This window comes from Rattus norvegicus, chromosome 4 (assembly GCF_036323735.1).
Source record: "Rattus norvegicus strain BN/NHsdMcwi chromosome 4, GRCr8, whole genome shotgun sequence".
Classification (NCBI taxonomy): Eukaryota; Metazoa; Chordata; class Mammalia; order Rodentia; family Muridae; genus Rattus; species Rattus norvegicus.
Genome location: NC_086022.1, coordinates 52,428,266 through 52,455,088, shown reverse-complemented (window position 1 = coordinate 52,455,088; position 26,823 = coordinate 52,428,266). Strand labels below are relative to the sequence as shown.

Sequence of the window (26,823 nt, the reverse complement as noted above, 5' to 3'; positions counted from 1 at the left end):
TGTGGGAAGTCACAGAAATCCCAGGCAAAGCTTAGGATCATCTCTGATAGTATAAATGAAGGAGAGAGGAGGGGTAGAGGTGGGGGTAGGTAGGCTGGCCACAGACTAAGCCAGATCTTTGAAAGTTTGAATGGCCAGTGAACCTATGCTTTCATGTACCAAGCAGTTATGGCCACACTATCAATAGGTGTTCATAATGGTCAGACCAGTAAAACTCTACATAAGTCACTCTTCTTCCCTTCTCAAAACAAAAACATATAAATTATATTAGTCAGATCCCAAAATACAGCTAACCAAATTGCTTCTCCTGTGGCAGTTGAGAGCCTAAAGTAGCAATCAGTGTACTACCATGCCAACTCCTGGAAGACACTGCTATCCTCCACATAAGTCATCTGACCAAGAACCGGACCCTTCTGCAGTCTGAAGAAGTTGACTGTCTTTCCAAATAATGTTCATTTTCAGAGAATTTACTGATTCCATTGACTTGAAAGAACTCCAAAACAGAACATGGAAAAGTCCTCTGATTTTAAAATCCAGTTCAACCATAACCCATCACATCTTATAAAGAACCATTTGGCTCTTACAATCTTCCAAATCAAAACTGTATTTTGTGAGTTATTTTTAGGATACGATCTCCACAGAGTACACATTTAGAACCTTGCTGGGTATCTGGGAAACAAGTACTATATTTAACTGTCGTTAGCTTTCTTATCCTATATTTTTTAGACTGGCAGAGGGCTGCTACTTGCTTAGTTACAGACTCCCCCCAACTCCATTTTTATCATTTCCAGGCAGGAAAATAAGATCACACATTTTCCTTGTCTAGGCACCTTTGCTTCTTTACTGTGCATGCGCACGCACATGTGCACACGAGCATGCCCTGACTCAGTTTTTCCTATCTTAGGTGACGTCGTTGTCCTAGAGCTGCTGTCTTACTCGGCTGTGTCCAGACTCACAACAGTCATCATAGGGCAAGTTTCTTCTTCACTCGTGTGTTTTCATCTTTCTTCCATAATAGAATCTGAGCTTATTCAGAACAGGAGTCTCTTTAGTCCTGTGAAGAGCGGAACAAGCTTGCATAGCACCTACTGCTGTTTCAGCCACTGTGCAGTTAGCACATATAGTTTTACCTGGTCGAAGTGCTACTTGAAGCAGGCAAAAATCAAAGCTGCATCTTTAGAAAACAAAAACATACAAAGAGACACAGTTCATAAGGGTGTACGGTCACCAAAATACACAACCCTCCCCACAGTTCCCAGGGACTGAAGAGAGCTCAGTTTATTGTAACACGGAATTGTATCCTGTGTGCCCCAGTGTGTCATAATTGAAAACTTCAGCACGTGCCTTAAGAAGAAACACAGTTACAAACCAACACAATAATGCAATGCCAGAATTATTTAATTTGGCTTGGACTTTTGCCTCAGAAATAAACATTCTGAGGGGATAAGTAACAAAATCCTGAATGGTTCTGAAGCATATTCTTTTAAAATTATATTTATTTATGTTACTGTGTGCTTATGTGCATGTACATGTATGAGTTTCTATGCAGTGTTGTGGATGTCAGGGTCAGGGGACAACTCTGTAGGAGTGGTTCACTCCTTCTGTCCAAATTGTAGGTTACAGATTTAAGTTGCCTGGCTTGCACAGAGAGTTCATTTATCTGCTGAGCCATCTTGCTGCTCCCACAAAGCATATTCTGTGACATCCCACTTCCTCTTGTTTTACCCAGAAACCTCGGCAGACATAAGGAAGTTCACATTAGGGTCTGAGACTCTTGTGTTGCTTTCTGGTGGAATAATTTTGATAGAAAAAAATGTGAGTACGCCTAGCGCGGCCTAACTACCTGAATTATCAGTTTCCAGTTAAACTATAGAGTAATGTATAGTGAAAACTTGTGGAATCCAGCTTCTGTTTCTGTCAGCACATGCTGGTGAATTCAGTGATGTTTTTCATGCCCTTCTTTTCATAAATTGTATGTACACCTCCCACCACCACCAAAAACACAGTGTCATGGTGCTATGGCATGTGTGTGGGGGCTAGAGGATACCCTAAGGTGTCAGTCTGTACCTTCTACTGTGTCTGAGGTGGGGGTTCTCCTGTCCACCAGATGAGTAGGCAGTCAGCTTCTAGGAGTTCTTTACTTCTGCCTCCTATCATAGGACTGCAGGGATTAACCGTGTGCAGCACCAGGGTTCTAGAGTCCGAACTCAAGTTTTCACACTTTTGTGGCAAGTGCTTTCCCCACTGGGCCATCTCCTCGACTCTCTCTTCCTTTGTTTATTAATCAATTAAGATTGTCATGCCTGGTCAGTGCAGTATACCAACACCAAGAGTAAAATATTGAAAGGCTCCATTTTTATCTTCTTCATCTACCCTCGAAATAAAAAGAATCTACCTACTAGATGTTTTTGAGCCCTATCTTTCGAAAAAAATCTAAATACACAGTAAAAGTGCAAGCAGAGGAGAAAAATCTTACCCATCTGAGAGCCTAGTCGTAACCTTTCATTGGTTTGGGTGCACCTTAGTTTATGCTTCTTAAATGCAAGTGTATTTTCCCACACAGTCACAGCACAGCCATAAAAGTATTTGCCCTCTCCCTTTCCAGTAATTACAAAAGTGTGGATAACACCTCTTGACAATGTCCTTAAGGGCAAGACTCAGTTTGGTTAGAGCACTTTTATTGTCGTATTGCTTTAGTTTCAACTACTAACATTTCCTGCATCGCTCTCATGATCTCAAGCTCCGGACACTGTGGCTTCTTCATCTGGTCTCCTTCAGCTCGAGTTTGTGTGGTGCTTCCCGGTGAAAGATCTAGGCTGTGCATTTTCATTACGAATGTTCCCCCAAAGGATGCTCATTCGCTGTCACCCTTTGGCACAGGGAGTCTTTGTGGCTCCACATTGCTGGTGTTTACTTTGCTCACTTGATACAAGCGGTGTGTCAAACAAACGTGAGCTCTGTCACTACAATGTCGTGCTCCTTCTCTTCGAACTGGAAGAGTTATATTTTTGTGGGGGAAGTAATTTGAAACCGCCTCTATATCTGAAAATTCCCTGTCAAATTTAACTTCCTCAGTTCTTGATTTATACTGAGTGAAGCTCATTTCCTGTTTTACTCATTAGGTACAAGGAGTTGTGCAGTTATGGAGTGCTATAGGATCAGGATTGTTTCCCCCTTTCTTTTACTGGCTGATCCTTCTCAGGAAATGGGAAGAGCGCCATGTACCTACCCTTCTTAGGATGAACATACAAAATCAATAGTTCCTAACTGGCAATTCCTGAGGGTGGCTTTGAAATTCTTCTCAGAACTGTATTCACTCTCACCATACCTACTGTAGCTTCAAGCTAGGATTCAGAGAAAGTTCTCACGGCTTGGGTTAGCACTGAGTATGGGAGCACATGAGAAGGTGTTACAATACTCCCCATGGGCATATGGTGGCTCCAGGGAGTTGGACATTCTTCCCTAACATGAAGGTAATCTTTAGGCTTCTTCCTCACTTCTTTGTTCAGAGCGAAGTTTTTGCTTTGAACTCCGGGAGTTTGTCTACTCCTGTGAGAAGTATTTCTAGACTTTTTCTGTTATCAACTTGACCAACATCAAAGAGTATATACGTGGTGGGTGGGGTGCAGAATTCTTGGTGAGTAAGGGAGCTGTCATACTCAGGGCAGGATGTCTGTAGAATCCTCCCCTGTGCTTAGCTATGCTTCATGATAATAAGTTAGCCAAAATGACAAGCTGCCTCTTGTAAACCTCTAAGAAAATTACCCTGTTAGTTAAGTCTAACATGCTTTAAAGGGTGGAGGAAATGAGGCACCTATTAAGCTACAAGGGCAACTGCATATCTTATAAGGGATGGATAGCTCTTGCCAGCACTGAATATGGATTGAGATTCTGAACCTGGTATTCTGCATCCAGAATATGGAAGGGACAAAGGTCAGAAGGCAAATGAGGAAATATGACTGACTGCAAGGAGTAATGAGAAATAGTTTGACTTCAGTGGTTTCTGAGGAGCTTGTACATGGCGTAAGTCACTACTAGCTACAGCATGGTAGGCTTTTTCAAATTCCCTGGTAATATACAATGAATCTTCTTAAACCAGTGACAAATCGATTTCAATCAAATTAAATTGGGGGCAGGGAAATATTACAAAACTTTTAACTTTGAAAATACATAGATAATTATTCTTCAATTAAAACAAACTAGTTTGGTCTTAGAAATTGTTTATTTACTTAGAGCAGTGACTTTAATCCCTATACTTTTGGAAAATCTCCAGAGGATAATTATCTAAAATGACTGTCCTTGACACTCACTGTAGACAGTCACTGTAAGTCATTTCTCCTCCTGTAGGATTTTAGAATCCAAGCTCCATGAGGGACACTTAGTATTTTTCTTTCTTTTATTTGTGTTGCTATTTCCTTGTGCTGACATATAGGCATGCTTAATTTAGATGAACTGAATGAATAAATGAATAGAGTCATTATGCCACAGATTCGGGCTCTCATATCCATTACCAGCCAGTCATGCTGGGTGTGGTGGTTCTTGCCTGTAACCCCAGCACTCGAGAAGCTGAGGCTGATGCAGAAGAAGTGAATACATTTGAAGCTGGGTAGCATAGTAAGTTGTAGACCAGCATGGGCTACAATGTAGGATATGGATATGCCCAAAACCAAATGAACAGACCAAAGACAACCTCAAAAAAGATACCCTAAAACGTTCTCTGCTAAAGTAATGAGAACCAACCTACCTTTCTAAATGGACAATTAGTACAAAACTTCAAATATATCCCTAAGACTTGGAAACAGAAATCTGAGAAAAATTTAATTTAAGCCAGTGATGGAAAGTATAATTGGCTTGTGTAGCAGTAAAACCATTTGTCTTGGGTCCTTGTCAGCAATGACTTGAAAAGTGATGGCGAAATGACTTACTCAACTGTGAGCTGCTAATGCAGGAAAGAATGAATAAGCGCCTACATAAAACAAAAATCAAGAAATACTTGGAGAGTTTGAAAGGCACCACTAAATTTCAGTAGTAACAAAGCAGACTGCTAGAAGGTTCTTATTAATAAAATACAGCATAGGAGACTATGTTGGGATTTAGACACTAAAAAAGAAACAAAAGAAGAAAGAAACCCACAGTAATAGATAATCTGTGTGTGTGTGTGTGTTTGTGTGTGTGTGTGTGTGTGTGTGTGTGTGTGCAACTGTGGGCATGTAGAACATGTGTAGCAGTCAGAGCACATTGGTTCTTACTTTCTACCTAGTTTGAGACAGTTTCCCTTCTTCTCTTCTGCACACGCTAGCTGGCTGACCTGGGAGCCAGCAGGGATGGATGATGTGTTCGAGCCCAACGTAGAAGCACTGTGACGACAGGTGCACCTGGGATTGTCTCTCTCTTTTCATGGATTCTAAGGCTTCACACTCAAGTCCTCATGGTTACAAAGCAAATGCTTCACTGGCCCATCCCTCAGCCATAAAATATAATGTTGAAATTATCAAGGAGCACAATCTCTATGTCAAAGAAGTAATTTTTAAATCTTTAAAAATATCTATTTTACATTCACTCTTTGAGAATTTGTTGAAGCGGATAATGAACTTATTCCTAATCATTTCCACTCCTCCTCTGAACTCCTCCCAGACCCACCCTGCACCCTCTCATGCCCTCCCAATTTCTTGGCAGATTTTTTTTTCCTTTAAGGCCCACTGAGTCCAATTTGTGCTACACATAGACTCACAGGTGCGAAGCCATCCACCACAGCCTGGCTGATGTACCAGGACCGACACCCTTAAAGAAAACTGCCTCCTGAATTTGTTTGCCTAGACCCACAGACTGCTGCAGCTCTCAGACAAGCTTCCTGGTGCAGTAGACAGTGACTCACAGAGGCTAAAACGCAGAGGGTCAGAGCCCGTGTGATGTCCCACAAATGGGACATCTGTATCTCATCTCTCTCATGATGGAAAAGCTACACTCAGGCACTCAGTAGCCATGGCTGCTTGCTTTGCAAGGTGGCCAGTAGTCTAGCACAAAGGGGGAGGGGCTGACAAACCCCAATGGGATAGCTCAGTAGCTAAAGGCTACTGATAGCTGTTGGAGGAGGTAGAACTAATTCTCTTTAAAGGATCTTTAAAAGAGTTTGCTTTAGTTGATATTTCTATGTATGTGTTTGCCTGAATGTGTTCGGGTACCAGGAGAGGACAGAAAAGGGCATCAGATACCCTGAGAGCCAGAGTTCCAGGGAGTTGTGAACCAGCAGATATCAGTGCTAGGAACTGGGGCCTTCTAATGGAGAAGTAAGTCCTCCTGACTGCTGAGTTATCTCTGCAGCTGAGACACTCTTCTCTCAAGATGAGATTTGCTTAGAAATCACTGGCCATAAACCAGCCAGAGGAAATGAGCATAAGGACAGCTCATAACAGACTCACTAATGATAGATGCCTACCTAATGCAATTAGGCCAGGAAGTTCCCCACAAAGAAGGCCCCATCCTGATGGGAAAATATAGCAAGTGGCAGTACCAAGTGTTCATCTCTTACTGACACAGAGAGAAAGCTTGAAAAATAACACAGAATACTACACAGAAGCAATCAGATTGTCTCTTACATCCACTCACCTCACCCACAGAGCTAAAGCCCTTTCAGATGCACAGAAACATCAGTGTATACCCTTTCTCTTCTACACTCGGTCATTTCCTCACTTTGCAAGTTATAACAGCAGAAGCTGGATGGATCCAGTTTCTAGACACTGAAAAGATGAGGTTTCTCCTATCAGCAGCGTCAGGTGACCTAAGACTTTTGTTAGATATTAAAGTTGTGACCTCTATCTCAACTTCGTGAATGAGAAACCGTGGCACCAGGTCTGGCAATCTTCCCTCTTCAGTAATCCCTCCAGGTAATTCTGATGATGTCTGAAATTAGATTATACAATATCTATATTTAATCTTTCCTTCATTTTTTTTTACTATTGTAATTGCTTTGGGGGGAACTTCACTCTGAAGAGAAGGAGCAAGCTATGGAAGTTCAGAATTATTCCAGCTAAGAAAACAAACTCTTCAGGCACACTGTACTTTACATGTCCCATACATGCAATATATTTTCCTATGACAGCCCACAAGTTTTTACATGGCATGCCCACATGCTGTGCAGAAACATTTATTATGTAACTGTCTTCAAAACCTTAACAAGATTTTAACATGATTAAAGATAATAAATCACTGTCAAGTGAGAACATATATAATGCTAACATATACAGATTTCAATACACCTTATATTTCAAACATGGGAAAAGTACACACACACACACACACACACACACACACACACACACACACACACATATATATATATATATATGTATTTGGCAAAGTTTAATACTTATCTAGGCAACAGCTGCTGTCTGAAAATTGGAAAGAAATGTGATTATCTATCTAAGGCCAAGTATCAATTAGGATCAAATAAATATAACTCCTTAGATCTCCATGGTATCTAATCTATATCAGCATCTTGCAGTGAGAACTCATAAATGATTAAAGGCAGGGCAGATACATTAGAGGACTGCATCATATGCCAGAGCTCAATTTTCTACTCAATTTACTTTTAAAAATATCGGTGGCATAAAAACACATCAGTGGGATTTAGATTTTAAACCAAGGCTTCTCTCCTGTGCTCAGGCACGAACAAGCAATCACCGGAATGGAAGTAATAGAAGTGTTAATATAATTTACCTACTAATGTACGTCGGGAGGGGCTTGAATCATAACTAAGGCCTAGGAGTCTCTCCCTAACTATGCTCTGAAATTTCTAAACTGCCTTTCTTCCTTATCACCGTAGTAATTAAAGATGGGGTTTTTCTGCAAATAAAGGGACTGCTCTGTAAACATGAATTCTTCTAGCAAAGGCCACAGAGTCTTTCAGGCTGAGGGAGGCAGAGAACAGTGAACCAGGATGCTTGCTGTGGGAGAGGCAGGCATTTTCTTCAGTGGTGTAGCCACTGTTAAGTTTCCCATGCTGTAAATACAAGTACCCGCGCCTGCCCTGTAAGCAATCCTAATTAAATTCTGTAGGACACACACACACACACACACACACACACACACACACACACACACACACACACACACACACACCAAGCAACCAACCAAACCAAGACATGAACATAAGGGCCAGGGCTTGTTAGAACTTGTAATGTTTGTTGGAAATTGAAGAGGATGAGAGAAACTAATGTGATGTGGTGTGTGTGTGTGTGTGTGTGTGTGTGTGTGTGTGTGTGTGTGTGTAAAATTATCAAAATACTCCATATACATGTAGAAAACTATCAAATAATAAAAAAATAAAAATTCTTACATGGGGTGCATGTCTATAATCCTAGCACTTGGAAGGCCAGGGCAGAAGTATCAAAGCCAGCCTGAGGCAGAATAAGAATCTGTCTCAAAAATTAAAGGTAAACAAACAAAGCAAGATTCTCCCGATATTTGTTTTGTACCAGCTAGGTACCAGAAGGATTTAGGTAAGCTGGCGATATTTGTATTTGCAATAATTAAAGACAGAAAAGTGTTGGAGAAGATGGAGACCCAGTAGGTCAGCAATACTGTCTATTAATTTGCAGAAAAGCATTAGCTGCAGGGTGGGATGGCTCTGAAGCATTTTTCTGAAGGCATATCTGGATTGCAGGTTCCTGCATAATTTTTCTGACTTCTCAAAAACCTCCACTCTGTGGTAAATGACGTAGAGAATGTGGCTGAGCTGGCAGTGACTCAGACAATCAGTGTGAGAGGTTGGTTCTTAGTGAGCAGGAGTAAGGACTCCAGATTGTGAAACGAGGTTGGAGCCAGGTTACTGCACCACAGCAGAGAAGAAAATCAAGTCCCGAGATCCTGGAAGTGGCCTGGGTAGAGTCCTGGCTGGACCCAGTATATTTACAATATAAAATGGTATTTATATCGGTAAAATACTAATATTCAGCATGGCGTTTTTCTAAGTGAATATTCTCATGGGAAATTTTCCCCACTCTGCAAGGACATACATGATCAACAGTTCGGTCTTGATTGATCACTGAGTTAGTTCACAGTTACACAGTTAGAGCAGGGAGCTAGAAGGATGCAGAAGACCTTCTGTCTTGTTTATTTTTTGTAATTAATTAATTCACTTTATATCAGAGCTCCTCCCCCTTCTCCTCTTGGTCTCATCTTATCTCTTCCATTACCTCAGGGAAGGGGAAGCCCTCCCCTCAATGGGTACCAACCCACCCTGGCACATCAAGTCATAAGGGAATACTCTCCCACTGAAGCCAAACAAGGCATCTCTGTTGGTGGAAGAGGATCTTAAGGCAGGCAACAGGGTGAACTGAATTCTCCAATTGTTAGGGCACCCACATGAACACCATACTGTACATCTGCTATGTACATGTAAGCTGGACTAGGTCCAGCCCATGCATGCTCTTTGGTTGGTGGTTTAGTCTCTGTGAGCCCCAGTGGACCCAGTTTAGTTGACTCTGTAGGTCTTTCTATGGTGTCCTTGATCCTCAATCTCCCTCAACCTTTCTCCCGACTCTTCCATAAGATTTCCCAAGCTCTGTCTAATGTTTGCCTGTGGGTCTCTGCATTCTGTCCTGTCTTAAAGTCAGGAGAAATAAAATAAATTCAATTTATATTGTATGAGATAGACATTTAATTACCTTTCTTCCAACTTAGTAATAAAATGAATACATGTCTGGAAAAGCTAGAAAAGTGAGGTAAACAAAAAGACAAGAAAGAGAAGAAGCTAAAACTGCACTTTCAAGAAATGGCCGCTTTTAACACATTTCTTAAAACAACACACTGACTGACAAGGCAGAAAGCTATTACATATGGTGGCTCTGGAGCAATCCCATTTTATGTTTACACAGGAATTCAAAAACTATCAGCTTCCCAGCATCCATTTACTTCTCAGTCGCCAAGCAGAATTAGCCCCTGTGTCTGCAGGGATGCTCTGGGTTGCTTAGGATGAGTTGATGGTACATTAGAGCAAAGGGTCTTCCCAATACAGAGCCCGGAAAACTTCTCAGTAGTAGACTACTGAGGTCTAGTACTTAGGCAAGATAGCCAGGAACAACTAAAGTTAGATTCTTGTTTTCCACAGGGCTTGGCGCTACAGCAGGGTCAGGGAAAAATCATTATGAGGACTGGAGAAGCAGTCCATTAGGTGGGCTGGAACTAGATCATTAATAGCCATTATGTAGTATGCTATGGTGAGGAACTCATTTTATCATTCTGTGAGTAATGGGTAAAAGAAAGGTTGTGTGTGTGTGTGTGTGTGTGTGTGTGTGTGTGTGTGTGTGTGTGTGTGTGTTTTATGTGAGCACACAAGGGTACACTCCCCTACCCATGCATATACGGAGGCAAGAAGTAGGCACCCAGTGTCTGTGTCATTCTACATTTTAATTTTTGAGATAGAGTCTCTAACTGAGAAGTTATAGTTTGGGTCAGCATGACTGACCAGCAAGCCCTCAAGATCTGTGTGTCTCTGCCTCTTACCACCAGGGTTCAATTGCATGATATCTCACTTGATTTCTAGATGGGGGGCGGGGCTGGGGATTTGAACCCAGATCTTCATTCTTGTACAACAAACACCTTACATACTGAACTGTCATCTCTCCAGCTACGACTGAATGGATCTGAAGAACCCTAGACATATATATGTTCAATAATTAGGTTCAAGACAATTCCTGAGGAGTAGATTTACGTGACTTTATTACGTTTATCAGGTACTTTCTGCATGCCAGGTTCATTCCCAAGTGTTTTGTGAATACAGACTCACTTAACCATGCTGGCCCCTTTGAAGTAGGCGTTTATGATGATTGTGGAATCAGAGAGTTTAGAAGGGATGAAGGGGAAAGCCAGATTTAAAGTTGAGCAATTAGATCAACTCTATAGAGTACACTCTCCATACCAGGCAAACCAGTAGAAGGACACCCACTAATCCTGCTTTGTTAGAATACAGCCAAGCCAATAATTATTATCTCACAGTGAACTCCCTGCAGAGATGTGTGACATGCCCATTAGATCTGTCTACTTGAAATCCTCCCACGATGGGAGCATGCAAGACTTCCTTATCCCATCCTTTTGAGCTCTTCTCTCTCTCTCTCTCTCTCTCTCTCTCTCTCTCTCTCTCTCTCTCTCTCTCTCTCTCTCTCCTTCCATTAGCTTACCAGTTGAAATGCTGGTATAAAATCAATCCAAGCATCTGCTAAACACAACTGTCAGTAACAACAAGTTTAGGTCATTGACAATAAAATTATGTTACCAAGGATCCTGAATGGAATAAGGATTTTAGAAAGAATTCCTATATCAACAAGATCATCTATTCTGTTCCTAATTTGGGTCAGAAAGCAGGGAGGCCAGTAGGGATGGAGTCTGGAGATGCCTATCTCGCCTGCAGCCCAGCACTGTGGCTAGCTTTACCTGGGACAATCCTCTGCCAGGCTAGCATGACTATAACTTGTTCCCTGTCTCGATTTAAATTTCCTTTCTCCAGACGCTTTACCTGAACTCCCCAGGCTATTCTATTCCAGAGACTGCAGACCCTGTGCTGCCTCTGTCTACCATGGTGGCACAGATCACACTTTTAAAATCTCACTGTTATCACTGTCATCACCCTGCTGACTGGTTCCATCTGCAGCTGCCTCCCTGATGTCCTGCAGTTTCTGGCTCTTGGTGTACAGCCAAGGAGTACTGATCAAACTAATGACCTCAACACTTTACATTTCCTCTGTTAATGAAGCAGCAATGCCATTAAGGCGGGGGCAAAGCCTGGAGATGTGATAAGATACTGATGCTGACTCCCTCACAGTCTAATACCGAATGATTAAATTAAACACCCCAGAAAGAGAGCCAAGTGTGTTATAGGCACAAATGCAGTTGATTTTTAAAAACAAACTCGGGGCTTTGGAACCATAGAGCCATGCAGAATCTATAAATCGAATGCTGCAAGCAGATCTCACTTTCTAGAGACACTCATGAAATATGTAAAGGTCGGAACCATGCATGCAAAGGCTAGATAAGCCATCTACCTGCAGGCTATAGGCTGTCTAGGATAACACACACTGTGGTTGGTTTCCTGTTGTCACTAGTTCAGGCAGGAGTGCCACTGGTTTTGGTTTTTGTTTTATTTTTTGTTTGTTTTTCCAGGTTGCAAAGGTCTACAAAATGTAGCCCTTTTTCTTTTCTTTTCTTTTCTTTTCTTTTCTTTTCTTTTCTTTTCTTTTCTTTTTGAGTTCTCTGTGAATTATAGTGGCTTCTCCAGTAGTCACTCTAATATATATACATATATATATATATATATATATATGTATATATATATAATCCTTTTTGTTCTAAGGAGGATCTGAGAGAGTCATTTGAAATCAGGATATTAGTGATCATAATTTTTACAAGATGAAATTAATTCTGTGTCCCCAGTGACAATGAAGGAAACAGACTAGTAATTACTAACTATGTATTGGGGACCTGCAATAGGTGAGGCTCTGTTTCAGAAGGAGAAATACAGTAAGGAAGACTGCCCCATAGGGACAGATGCTCTCTGTTGAGGTACAGACTTAACTATAATACCTTTACCTGGATCAATACCCACAAACTGCTAGTGAGATAAACACAGTTAGAGAGCAGTATGTAGGATGAGAAGCTCTAGGTCAGTCAGGAAAGGTAACTTAAAGTATAAGGACAAACAATGAAATGGAGCTTAATTACTCCTGTTGAAAATAGGGAGGAGAATGCTCCCTTTCTTAGAGCATTTTAGAAAATGGATCATTGTAAGTACGTTCTAAGGATGCTCTTTGTAATGTACCCAAGTCCTTATAAATACCCGAGAGCCTAACTGTGGGACAGTGGACCATTCCAGGAAACTTGGTAAGGTTAAGTGGGTTGGAAACCCTAGAACCTCTAAAAGGATGATAGGGACTTCACCGGCTTCTGTCCAGGCCCCTGTCACATGACCATACTCCCTACATAGGAACGTGACCTATGGTCACATAGATCAGAACAAAGTTCTCCATGCTAAAGAGGTATCTAGAGACCTCGAGGGTTTAACCAATAAGGTTCCCTTCCCGGACATTGCTTTCTGTAAAAAGTATTTAATATCTGGTCCACCCTGAGGAGAGGGTATGTATACATTTTCTACAATGGACAATCAATGAACAGACTAGAACTAAGGACTCTCTTTCTCATCAAGAACCAATGTAGGGAGCATGGCAGAAATCTTTGACTACAGATCCGTGCCATCTAATGGCCTGGGGCTTGTCTTTAGCCTGTAGGCTTGCTTCATTCCTAACTCTCCTTGGCCTAATGGCCTCTAGATGTCCAGGAGTTTGGGAACTCCTGGCCCTGGTCTCCAAGCAGACCACAGGCTTTCTTTGTCCCTGACTTCCTATGGTTTCTATCAGCAAATGAACACCTTGGAGCTTGGGAACCCCAGTTTCCTCTGGATAAAGCCAATCTATCAACATAATCATTGCAATTGCCAGGTAACCATTAGTTGAACTACATATGACCAAAATTACTATCAAGTCTTCATACATGAGGGCTAATTATTGCTTAATTTCAAAATATGAATATAATAAGTTATGGCTGCTTGATTATGAATGTGAGAGTCCTACAATCTCTTGAATAGACTATATTTGATGGCTACATTCTTCATCCTCACACCGTAATCAAACCACTGTCTTCTCTACTACCCTTTAGAAAGAATTTCTGAGTTAAGACAGATTTTTATTTTTAGCTATATTTTCTCTAACAGAAGACATAAATAGCAGTTACTTCAATAGGGTAAAAGAATTCCTGCATATATATATATATATATATATATATATATATATATATATATCTTAAGTGAGCATGTTTTCCTCATGGACAAACATATACCAAACTGACACTTATGGTGCTCATCAGGAAATATAACCTGGATGTCACATTTCATCGGTATCAGCATTGAGAGAAAGTAACTAGAAAGGCATCCACAGTCTTTGCCTGCAGGGGCTTCCAATGCTTGGTTATGCTCTCTTGTTCTATTTATCACCAGAACTTACTCTACTAAATAAGAAAGTTGAAGAGCATCCTCTTGGGAAAAAGTGTAGGCTTGGGTTCAAGAGTCTAGTTTTAAGTCCAATGGTGCTGACCCTTCCTTGAGACCATCAGTTGTCACCAGGCTATGGAAATTGTATTAGCTGTCACAATACCTCTGTACTTTGGAACACTGAACATTTTAGTTTCTTCCCATGCTTATTTCTGTCTTTTCAGAGAAAGCCCCATAGTAGAGTTGCTTGGGTGATTTTGTTTGCAAGGCAGAATGTGCAGGCATTTTAGGAGGTGTAGTCTCTGCATGAGGGGTGGTTGGAAGGGCAGCTAGGAGCAACATAATGATCCTAGACCTGTTCTTATTGACACTAGGCTATGCTTTGCACTCAGCCTCTCTTGCCAGCTTTCTTTCTCCAGAGCAGTCTTCCTAGGGCTCCATCCTGTCTTTCTCTGTGTTCTGGTTTCCATCAGACTCACTGTGTATAGTTTCTCAGATACTAAATTCAGATCTAACTCCTACCCTTTCACTAGGGCTCAAGTTTCCTTCTCTTTTCATGGAAACCTAAGACCTTGGCCTATGGGGGTGAATTGAGCCAACTGTTACAGATGCATCAGAATATTCTATGATAATTAGGGTTCTCTCTAAACAAGAGACCACAATATGGATGCTAGAGTGTATGGGACACAAGAAACACACTTTGTATTCCATCTAGGGGAAATCCTACTTCTGCTTCAGTCAAGGAGGCCTTCAACATCAACAAAACAGTCTATATGATTAAAGCAGTAACATAGTATTTAGAGATAAAGGGATAAACCATCATACATGCATATACACATACATATACATGATTACACTAGATTATATAAAGGTGTGGTTATACATGTACCTAGTGTACCATGAACATATTCCACCATGCCTTCCTATTTGTCTTCTTCTTATCTTTCCTCCACCCCTTTAGTTCTTTCTATCCCCAGAGACTTTCATGTAATCTCTCTCTATGCTCTCTCTCTCTCTCTCTCTCTCTCTCTCTCTCTCTCTCTCTCTCCTCTCTGAAAATATAGAGGGAATAAAACTTAGTAGCTCTAAACTTATTTAAATATATTAAAAAACCTATAGGGGAATTATATTTCCCATTCTTTAAAGGACATTTCACTTAATAAAAAATCTTTCTGGACATATGAAACCAGCCAGGTATGTTCTATCTTTCCTTCTCTGACAAATTTTGGTTTAAAGAATCAGAGTTACCATGGTGAAGACATGGGAAATTAAAATTAAGTAAACCTTCCATTTGGTCCAAACTGGTACATAACATAGGAGGGGGCCAGCCACAGGTTAAATTATGGTAATCAAATTTGACATCAGAGTTTAGCACAGTCCAGTTCTCATGACAATATTAAACTATGGCCTAACCTTGGATTTTGTTGTCTTGGCCAGTCACATAGTTTCTCTCTCTCTCTCTCTCTCTCTCTCTCTCTCTCTCTCTCTCTCTCTCTCTCTCACACACACACACACATTTCTGATGTAGTGTATCTCTGCCATAAAGCAGATGATTCCAGTGTAAAGTATGCATGGACTGAAATAAATGATGTTCATTACAGTAAGAGGCGAGATCCCCTGAAATATAGTGCAGATTTCTTAAACACAGACCCAGGGAGAAGCATCCAAAACTTCTCATCTTGAGTTTGCACAGGACTAGTCCAATCTACTGACTTGATTAGATGTTGTCCATAGAAACAGTTACTAAGCTGGACCAGAGGATCAGTGTGATTTGCTTTATAGATAGGTGCAAAGACATTAATGCCCCTTTAGGCTCATGTGTTGAATACATAAGTTCCTAGATGGTGGCTCTATTCTGCACAGTAGACTAGAGTCACTAGGAGATGAGTCCTAGCTGGAGGAAGTCATCACTGGGATGGGCTTCTGAAATTATACCTTATCCCCCAGCTGTTCCTCTTTCTCCTTCCTGCCCACCAAAAGAGGAGCAGCCTGGCCACAATCCTAGGATCAATGTAGTCAAAAAGTATAGGCCTCAATATGGCAAACCAGGAGCCATAATAAAAACCTTCTTCTTTACAATGTTGCATTCTCGGGTGTTTTGTCAGGAATGGAAGGCCTGACTAGCACAGGGGAAAACATGGCAGAGTCCAGTTCTGCCAGTGGACAAGAGAAGCACTGATTATTTGTTATGGTATTCTATAGGCATTTCTCATTTCCTCCTGCTTTCTCCTAGATAATATTTTGAAACATGTTTATGATGTACTTATTTTGTGTTTAATAAATTAAAAATTACATACATACCAATTACACTGTTTTGATGTATGTATATATTATATAATGGAGAAATTGAGCTTATAAACACTTGCCTTACCTCATCTATCATTTTATGACAATGAGAACAGGCAACCTCCATTGTTTTAGTGATCATTGAGAATACAGTACAGGAAGATTCTAAGTTTGAATACCTGAACCGTATTCAGCCTCCACAGTGAAACGTTACAAGTCACCACATTTACCATGGGGAGGAATATAAATCTTAAGAAAGCTTTCAATAATACCCAGAGCATAGGAAATACCTGTCTATAATATGCACTTTAGATGATCAACTCTTTCCAAATCCTCTTGTGAGATTATCAGATGTTCCGCGGCTTGTTCAATCTGTGTGGGCGCAAGTTAAAACGCTGCCAAACAGTAATCACTTGGATCTGTCGCTTACAGTCCTTGCTCCAAGAGCGTTCTTGCAACAATGGGAGGTGTTTATCTAATCCATACTCAATTAGTAGGGCATTATTAAGAACCTTCTACAGATGAAAAACCTGAAATGAAGAGCGATTAGCAGCCTCTCTTGTCTGCAGGTCAGATGTAGCCAGGGAGCTGGATGCAGAGATCTGCAGATGCTCTGGTAAGCGCATCTCTCCACCAACAGAGACTCAGCCATTCAGAAATGCCACGTAACAGCGAGTGAAGACACAGCTCACCTAACAACTTTGCCCATTCTAACTAAAATTAAGACAGATACATTTAAAATACTCCATAACGTTTTTTCAAAATATTTCTTTGTCAATATAAAGAATGCTCTGTGAGATATGTATAGTAGGAGGTGACAATCATGTTGCTATTTTCATGTTTCCACTGACTTATTCTCCAGGATGACAATACCAAGAGTCTGGTGCGATTTTCCTCCAGGCCTTTCCTCTCTGCCCACATATATGAGCAATTTTATACAGAAATGGGCCAATTCTTTTACTTAAATTTTTTTCACAACTACGCTCGAGATGAGGATAAACAGTCTCTTTAGTATAAGAAGTTCAAATATAAGGATCAAAGAGGATATAACAGATTAAAAAGATATTACAGAATCAGAAAAAAACCCAGACAAATGAGACCACATAGATTCAAATATTCTTTGAGTTGGGTATGGTCTACTTAAATACTAAACTGTATCCTGGTTCAGACACCACACCACATGGTCCCTATGACTCTATATTCTCTGTAAGTAACATCTTCTAGTCTATATGTTTGCCAAGCAAGAAAAGACATTCTACCTAAAGAAATAGGATCACTTTAGTATTTAAAATCTCCATCCTTTTGGTATCTACACAAATCTAACAGTGGTCAGAGAGTTGCATCTTCTGGCTTGTGCCAACTGCAACCCTTTGACTAAACCTTAACTATAAAAAGGCGCTTAGAGGCAAGAAAATGTAAGAATACATTGCTATGAAGAATTCTATTCCAAGTTTCTTTAAAGAATGCTCAATGAGAAATAATATAGCATTTATAAGTCTAGGAAGTAAAAGTATGTCAGTAGTGTGCTTCTAAGAATGAAACAGTTCAAATGCATATACTTCCGATAATCCTACTGTTACTCAAGTCTGTAGGTAGGACCTAAACAAGTCAAGGAGAAAGAAGATTCCAGTAACTTTTAGGAGAATCCTGAGCATTTGTAATACTAAAAATGAAAGACAAAAATGACATATTTTTCCTCACTCTACTGTCTTTATCTGGACTGACACAGAAAATTTACTGTTGCACTCGTAGAGAGGGAGTCTAGTCTTCTGACAGCACGGAGCGAAGCCATGAAGTCAGGTACTTAGTGCTGACACTCCCAGGTTTTCAATCTGTCCATCTGCTGCCACCACACCTTACCTATCTTCCTCAAATAAACTTTAAAATGCAACTTCATTGAGCAACCCTGTCCTTTGTTAGCCCAGCGACAGCAGTCCTGAATGGAAAGGTTGTTTTTAATCTGTATAAAAAGCACAATTAAGAGAGTAATTTTCTTTTCTGCCCTGTTTCTCCACCCATCTGGTAGTTTGTAGGGAATTGTATTGTTTCTTCGTCTCTTACAGTCGTATAATCGTTGATAAACAATCTCAGCTTAAGTGATTCCATTTAAGCTATGTTTGATATGTCATGTGTCTAAAATGACTTACGGTAGCCTAAGAGTAGTCTCACTGAGAAATGTCAAGCTTAGAGTTTTTCTTAGTAGAACAGTCTATGTGCAAACACTTTCCGAAATACTTTTCTAAGAGTTCAGCTCCTTGGATAAATTCCAATACCACAACACAAAAGGAAGCCCACACATGCAAAGTTGAATGAGAACTAACTCCTTTCTACCACTTACAAAGTTAGCTATATTTAAGACCCACACAATGACATACAATTTTACAATACAATGACAGTGTACTATATGTTAAGCACAGTTTTTCATTTTTGAGGAATATGACAGTATTAATAAGCACAGCATTAGACACATAAGCCAACCTTAAATATCTGTGTTCAAATTTTAAAAAGAGACGAATGCTATAGTGAATAATGATTTTCATGGGAGAGATACATTCGTTTGGATAAAAAAATTATTTATATATATATATACAATATATATATATTGTATTTGATATCCCAACTACAAAAGAATAAAGTCATAGTCTGTCTGAACTATAAACAGTTATAAAATGCTCTACCACTAGTCTTTTCCGTAGGATCCTCAAACATTCCAGACATAATTTTTAAAACCAATGAAAGACATTCATATAAACAACACAGTCCATCTTCTGCTCTCACTCACCCTGACTATTCAATATCTCTTTGGAAATGTGCCTCCCTTTCTGTAACAGCAACACCACTTCTTAATAAGATTACCCATTTGATCATAAGACTGCTTCTGATGGGACCTAAAACTGACAGGCTGTTGGTTATGGGCAGGGCCAGGCAACTTGATTAGAGAGGAAAGAACTGTTCATTATGTATGCACAGGACCATTCGATCCAAGCCTGGCCAGGTGACGTGCCATGTCTGGCTCAGTCAGGCCATTCAGAGGAGTAGTTCTGCGGCTAACTTCCCAAATAATAGTCTATTGTACAGTGGCATTGCATTGTTGCTAGTGTGTCTACTGAAACTGAGCGGCAAAATTGGTTTCTTCTTAGCTCACGAGGCACACCCAGCTTTTCTGGAACCAGAGGAAGATGGTAACATCTCTATTGTCTCTCCATTAGTCTATCTGCTGCCCTTGCTTGGAGAGCTGAGAATCCTAGCTCCCCCTAACCTAAAAGAAGTCCTTTCTCTGATTCTACATTTGTGGAATGGAGGGTGCACAAAAGCTTGCTGTGTGCTTTAGGATAACAGTCCTGATCTTTATCTGGGTTCTTCACTTGAAAGTTCATTGAAGGAAAATAACCTGTTCTCATGACCTCTGAAACTAGGAAGTTTGTTGATCAGTAGACTAAACCAGATTTACTCAGTAAGTGTAGTTCTGTGTGGTGAGCCTTCTATAACAACAGTGGATTAGTATTTGTTTACAATTTTTAAAAAAAAAAACAGCTAAGTGGAAAAATTTTTGAGAGGTGGCTCGTGAGTTTCTTTTCCATTTTTTATCTTTTAATTTTTTATTTAGTTATTTATTTTATTTTTTCCCTTTGGATGATCTCTTTTTCTTTTAAAATTGGATATATTTCTTTATTTACATTTCAAATGTTTTGCCCTTTCCTGGTTTCCTGTCCATTAAGCCCCCTATCACCTCCCCCTCCCCCATAAGGGTGTTCCTCCCATACACTCCCCCCTTACCATCCCCTGGGATTCTCTTGCACTAGGGGGGTCCAACCTTGGCAGGACCAAGAGCTTCCCTTTCCACTGGTGCCCCAACAAGGCCATCCTCTGCTACATATGCAGTTAGAACCCTGGGTCAGTCTTTGGGTAGTGGTTTAGTCCCTGGAAGCTCTGGTTGGTTGGCATTGTTGTTCTTATGGGGTAGCAAGCCCCTTTAGCTCTTTCAATCCTTTCTCTAATTCTCCCAAAGAGGGTCCCGTTCTCAGTTCAGTGGTTTGTTGCTAGTATTCGCCTCTGTATTTGTCATGTTCTGGATGTGTCTCTCAGGAGAGATCTATATCTGGTTCCTGTCAGCATGCACTTCTTAGCTTCATCAATCTTATCTAGGTTTTGTGGAGATACACACACACACACACACACACACACACACACACACACACACACACACACACACACACACACACGGGCCACATGTGGGACAGGCTCTGAATGGCCGTTCCTTCAGTCTCTGCTCTAAACTTTGCCTCCATATCCCTTCCTATGGATATTTTTGTTCCCCTTTTAAGGAGTGGAAGGATCCAGCCCGTGAGTTTCTCAGGAACTGAAAATAAAAATGCAACTCTAAAATCCAAAGCATGTAGAACTTTTAAACCTCATGAAGAGCCCTTGGCAAAGAGCTCATGCCAGAGGCAGCTTGTTAAAACTACTACGAGTCACATTTAAGAAGTACTGGGGTGAAGCATTCACATTTTGATCATCCGTCTTGAGTTTCGTTTGTTCTAGGGATCTAGGGTAATGCTTCACTCCTTCTTTAAATGAGGAAAAAGAATACCCTTGGCAGGGAAGGGAGAGGCAAAAATTAAAACAGAGACTGAAGGAACACCCAATCAGAGCCTGCCCCACATGTGGCCCATACATATACAGCCACCCAATTAGACAAGATGGATGAAGCAAAGAAGTGCAGACCGACAGGAGCTGGATGTAGATCGCTCCTGAGAGACACAGCCAGAATACAGCAAATACAGAGGCGAATGCCAGCAGCAAACCACTGAACTGAGAATAGGTCCCCCGTTGAAGGAATCAGAGAAAGAACTGGAAGAGCTTGAAGGGGCTCGAGACCCCAAAAGTACAACAATGTCAAGCAACCAGAGCTTCCAGGGACTAAGCCACTACCTAAAGACTATATATGGACTGACCCTGGACTCTGACCCCATAGGTAGCAATGAATATCCTAGTAAGAGCACCAGTGGAAGGGGAAGCCCTGGGTCCTGCTAAGACTGAACCCCCAGTGAACTAGACTATGGGGGGAGGGCGGCAATGGGGGGAGGGTTGGGAGGGGAACACCCATAAGGAAGGGGAGGGGGAGGGGGATTTTGCCCGGAAACCGGGAAAGGGAATAACACTTGAAATGTATATAAGAAATACTCAAGTTAATAAAAAAAAAGAATATATAAGCAAAAAAAAAATTATCGAGACAATAAAAAAAAAAAAAAAGAAGAAGTACTGGGAAGATGGTTTGCCTCCACACCGTGCAGAATCTGACGTCAGCAGACGTTGTGCAGAACAATCCATTGAGGGGTCATTTGCCATGGTGAATAATTTCTCTGGCATTTGCCTTTCCCACTTACTGAGGCTTAACAGTAGCAACTCAATATAAAATATAGGATTTATATTTTGGGTGAAAATAAATCCAAAATGATTGCAGTTGTTAGATATAAAGTATACAAAGTATATAAAGTTATAAAGTATACAAAATTATAGTTTTTGAAAACTACATTTTACTCATTAGTAAACTTATAACTCAATCAGGAGCATAAATAATTCATACATGAAAAAGATATTTTCTAGCAATATAAATATATTACCTACCTAAAATCAACTTTCAACAATATTCTCCTTTAAAGAAGAAAGCATAATAGTAGTAGGAATTAGGAAATTATTTAGCTTTAGTTACTATAACAAAAGTAATCTTAGGAAAACTTCCTAGATAATCCTTTAGTAGTATAAATTTATTCAGACCATGTAATCAGAAGTTACTTTTGGTCACTCAGTACTTTCTAACATTTCAGAAATAGATAGAAAAGTAAACAATTATTTTCCAGTATTTAAAATTTGACTGTGATAATTATGTTATTATTCATATATTTTAGCCTCAATACTATTTTAATAAGGTTAAAATAAGTTAAATTTCTCAAAAGTACTAATTGTAATGCAATTTAAAGATGAAATGCCTTCATCTTTTACCTGCAATAGCTTACTTTAAAACTTTTATGGTGCATGAGTTATGAATGTGAGAAAAACTAGCCCACATCCTAAAATCAAATGCAGACCTAAATTCATTCAGATGAGCATCACATGAATATGCATAAAAGCACAAGTAAAATTACAGGTCAATCCTAAGGCTTTCTTACTTTTGATTTTAAGTCTTTATGTCATACATTATTAATTGAACATCACGTGACATTATCATGTCCCCCAACAACATAACCTAGCCTCTGTTGTATGACTAAACAAATCAAATAATTCACTTTGGAAAATATTAAAAATGTGATTTTTTTACTAACAATTTCATTGAACTTTTAAAATTAACACTAGTGAAAATGTTGGAATGAAATGAGTAGTATAACTTTTAAATGTTTGTTTGGCTGTATCTTACGATGAATGTAAAAATGTGATATTATAAATTATAAAAGCCCTTTGATCAAGCAATTCTTTTAATCAAAATCCATTTTAAAGATGCTCAGGTGAATAGTTGTGGATTTAAATCATGATGTTGCAATGGAAGAGCAAACTCAGGAAAGAAAGAAAACTAAACTATATCAAATAGACAGAATTGTGGATAATTTTTGTTCGTATATATTTTACTATGTTTATAAAATAAAAACCTATTTTCCTAGGTTTTTAGATTATTATTATATATGAACATTAAGGACAGGTCTTTGTTTCTTTTTGTTTATTGGATATTTTATTTACATTTCAAATGTTATCCTCTTTCCTGGTTTCTCCTCTGGAAAGTCCTATCTCCTCTCTCCACCCCCTCCCCCTGCTTCTGTGAGGGTGCTCCCCCACCCAGCCACCCAGTCCTGTCTCCCTACCCTGGCATTCCCCTACACTGGGGCATCAAGCCTTCACAGGACCAAGGGCCTCTCCTCCCATTGATTGCTTCCTGTATTCCAACTGAGAATTTTCTCCTTGTTCTCATTCTTCCCCACCTCTCCTCTCCTCTCCTCTCCTCTCCTCTCCTCTCCTCTCCTCTCCTCTCCTCTCCTCTCCTCTCCTCTCCTCTCCTCTCCTCACCTCTCCTCACCTCTCCTCTCCTCTCCTCACCTCTCCTCACCTCTCCTCTCCTCTCCTGTCCTCTCCTCTCCTCTCCTCCCCTCTCTTCCCCTTCTCTCTCTCTCTCTCCTCTTTTTATTTTTTTTTTTTGAGACAGTGTCTCTCTACACAGCCCTGGCTGTCCTGGATCTCACTATGTAGACCAAACTGACCTTGAACTCACAGAAAGCCACCTGCCTCTGTGTCCTGAGTGCTGGCATTAAAGGTGTGGGTTACTATGCCCAGCTTTGATTATTAATTTTTTAAAATATGATTTCAGAAGCAATCAGAGGCAATTTCAAATAACAAATGTCATTAAAAGAAAGAAAAGAAGCAACAAGAAAGAAAGAAGGAAAGAAAGAAGGAAAGAAGGAAAGAAAGAAGGAAGGGAAGAAAGAAAGACTTAGCTATATGAACACAAAGGGAGTAACTAAATAATAAAACTTCCAATCACTTCAGTTTCAGGCCTACTTTAAGAACTGTTAAGGCCTGGGTAAAATATTAAGGCCTAGATGCAATGTTAAGGCCTAGGTAACTGTTACGTGGCTAGCCTGCCATTTTGTCCTGTTACTAATATTAAAAGGAGATGTTCTCATATGTTGTTTCTGCTGCTACTAGGACACCTTCTCATGTTCAAGTTGATTACATATTCTGTTATGTTCTGTGCCCTTCAAAACCAATCACGATAGCAGTCAGTGGTACTGCTTTGTATAGTTACCCACAGTAAGCTTGGACCTGAACCAAGCACTTCCTGCTTCTGCGTTTAAGCTTTTGTGATATTGTATGGGTGAGTATAAACAAAGAACAGTTCATAATGAGACCCATTATTTTGTATACTAACAAAACTTAATAAAAAGGAGGATGCCTGTCTATATATAAAATTTAACATTTTGCTGTTTTGTTTTCTAAGTGAAATCAAGCCCCAAATTATGGTCAGTGCCTTGTTTTCTGATTTCATCTCATCAACTAGTTTGTAAGTCTATTCAGTGCCCAACCACAGTGCTTATCCACAATAGCCCTACTGGTTGCCAAATGTGTGGTCCATCCAGATTCTTCTCGTGTTCTCGCATCAACACTCTACTTTCTCTTCTTTGTGAAGCTTTGATTATGACTTGTGGTTAGTATTCTTTCTAACCTACTTCAGGTATTTATGATGACTCAAGCCAAGTACAGTCATTACACAAAGTAATTTTAAAGTTTGGTTCCAATGAGCTCAATCATGGACATCCAGAAGGAAGACCTTACTAAAAAAAAAAAAATGTACATTATCAACATTTGTAAAATGAGTGAAAAATAATCACTACCTCAATTATAGCAGTTAGTACTTAGTAGAAGTAGCCATTTATTTTTTAAGAAAAGGGTTTAAGAAAGTGTTTTCCACTTCATTGACTCATTTCATGCTCAGCCTAGCCCTCAGCTTCACAGATGAAAAAAGACTGGTACTCAGGTAGGTTATGCATATTTCTTTTTTTTTCTTTTTTTTTTTAATTAACTTGAGTATTTCTTATATACATTTCGAGTGTTATTCCCTTTCCCGGTATCCGGGCAAACATCCCCCTCCCCGCTCCCCTTCCTTATGGGTGTTCCCCTCCCAACCCTCCCACCATTGCCGCCCTCCCCCCATAGACTAGTTCACTGGGGGTTCAGTCTTAGCAGGACCCAGGGCTTCCCCTTCCACTGGTGCTCTTACTAGGATATTCATTGCTACCTATGAGGTCAGAGTCCAGGGTCAGTCCATGTATAGTCTTTAGGTAGTGGCTTAGTCCCTGGAAGCTCTGGTTGCTTGGCATTGTTGTACATATGGGGTCTCAAGCCCCTTCAAGCTCTTCCAGTTCTTTCTCTGATTCCTTCAACGGGGGACCTATTCTCAGTTCAGTTCTAAGAAATACAGATAAAGGTCTGAGAACGAAGTTGAATGCTAGTCAATATGCTATCATACCAGATTCATGAGAAGCCCACTAATAATAATTTTCTACCATTAATATTTTATTAATTAAAAGGACCACATGGAAGTAGACAAAAATAATATGCCAGGTACAAGAATTCCTGTCACATAAAGTAACAAATGCAGGGCAAAGGAAGTTTTTGTTACTTCTCACTGTGTAAGAGGCATCCATACCTGTATAGGACCAGCCAATCTCTTCAACAAGTTTTCTCTGTTGTCTGTAGTATCCATAAGCCCAGTCTAGAACCAAGAAAAATAAAAATGATTAATTTGAAGAAAGACAGGTGGCTAAAACTTAAAAATGAGAAGTTGTCCAAATCTTTCACGCCACAGTCTTTTCTACGTTTCCCTCCCAGTATCTCCATTCAGCCACTTCTCCACCATTATCAACGTCAACACATCTGGAGCACTTAGTGAAAAGTATATGAAATGCTTGTAAAGAATGCTAAAGTTTAGGCAAAGGCGGAGCAAGTTCCCAGCAACTTGGAGGCATCATCACAAAGAAAACACGGCCAGAAAGGACAGCCTGTCTCCGAGTTCAAGATCTGAAATCCTGTTACTTGAAAACATTTGGGGCTTACAATCCGACACACATCTATAAGTTCTTAAAAGAGCCCAAAAGTATCATCTTGTGTTCAAAACATGTTTCCTTCTAAAATAGAATGAAATCAGACGTCTTGAGGAAATTGAAATCCTTAATGTATGACTATGACAAGGAGAAAGGCTATATTGGACGTTGTAAGTGGATTCATCTCCACAGGAATGGCAGTATCTGGTGGAGGTAAGACTGTGGGAAGCTTTGAACATTGTGAAAGAGGCAGATGCCTCATGGCTCAAGGAGACAGACAGGCTGTAGGGAAATTGTGGCATAATTCATAGAGGAAGAAAAGAAGCTTCTACTTCTGATCTTCATTCTGTGTAATTCAAAATGTGCCTGGACCCATTTCACCATCCAGGCATCAGGGTTCACAGTACTAATTCATGTGCCATACACCCATAGTCCCCGACTACAGGAATGCCACTGCTCTGTTTCAGCTTCAGTGTAGCTACAGGAAAGCTTTGCAGGCTTAGTCGGAGACCTGATCGGTACAGCTGACAGAACTCCTTATTCTTAAAGGCCACAGTTTACTGATGAACTTGGGGAGCATTGTCCATTCTAAGATGGGGTTCAGACCATATAGCTCTCATCTGAGTATTCACACATAAAGGCACATTTGTATATTGATGTTTTTCTTATTACGGGGGAAAATATCTCTATTACCTACTCTCTTCGTATTTAAATACGGCTAACATTTCATGTAAACCCAACTATACAATGAATGAGTCTGTGATCAGTTTCATTCACTTTACATGTTTTTCTTGCTCCTGTACCAAAGCTTTTATGTATTTTTAACACCAGGGGTATTCCATTATATGGTAGCCAAGACAGGTTCCCCTAGGCTTGACTAAACATTGACCAGTTAGTTCCTGGTACTTGGTTCCT

General features: G+C 40.1%; 1 protein-coding gene across 5 annotated transcripts in view; it reads right to left on the bottom strand.

Moving 5' to 3' along the window:
* The window catches only part of Ptprz1 (protein tyrosine phosphatase, receptor type Z1), a 197,900-nt gene that overhangs the window by 105,817 nt on the left and 65,260 nt on the right, over window positions 1-26,823 (bottom strand). For all 5 annotated transcript variants that reach the window (XM_006236137.5, XM_006236138.5, XM_006236139.5 and 2 more), the window contains exon 2: window positions 25,515-25,580. In XM_006236137.5, coding sequence (XP_006236199.1) covers window positions 25,515-25,580 — 66 coding nt within the window. The remainder of the gene's footprint in view (window positions 1-25,514; window positions 25,581-26,823) is intronic.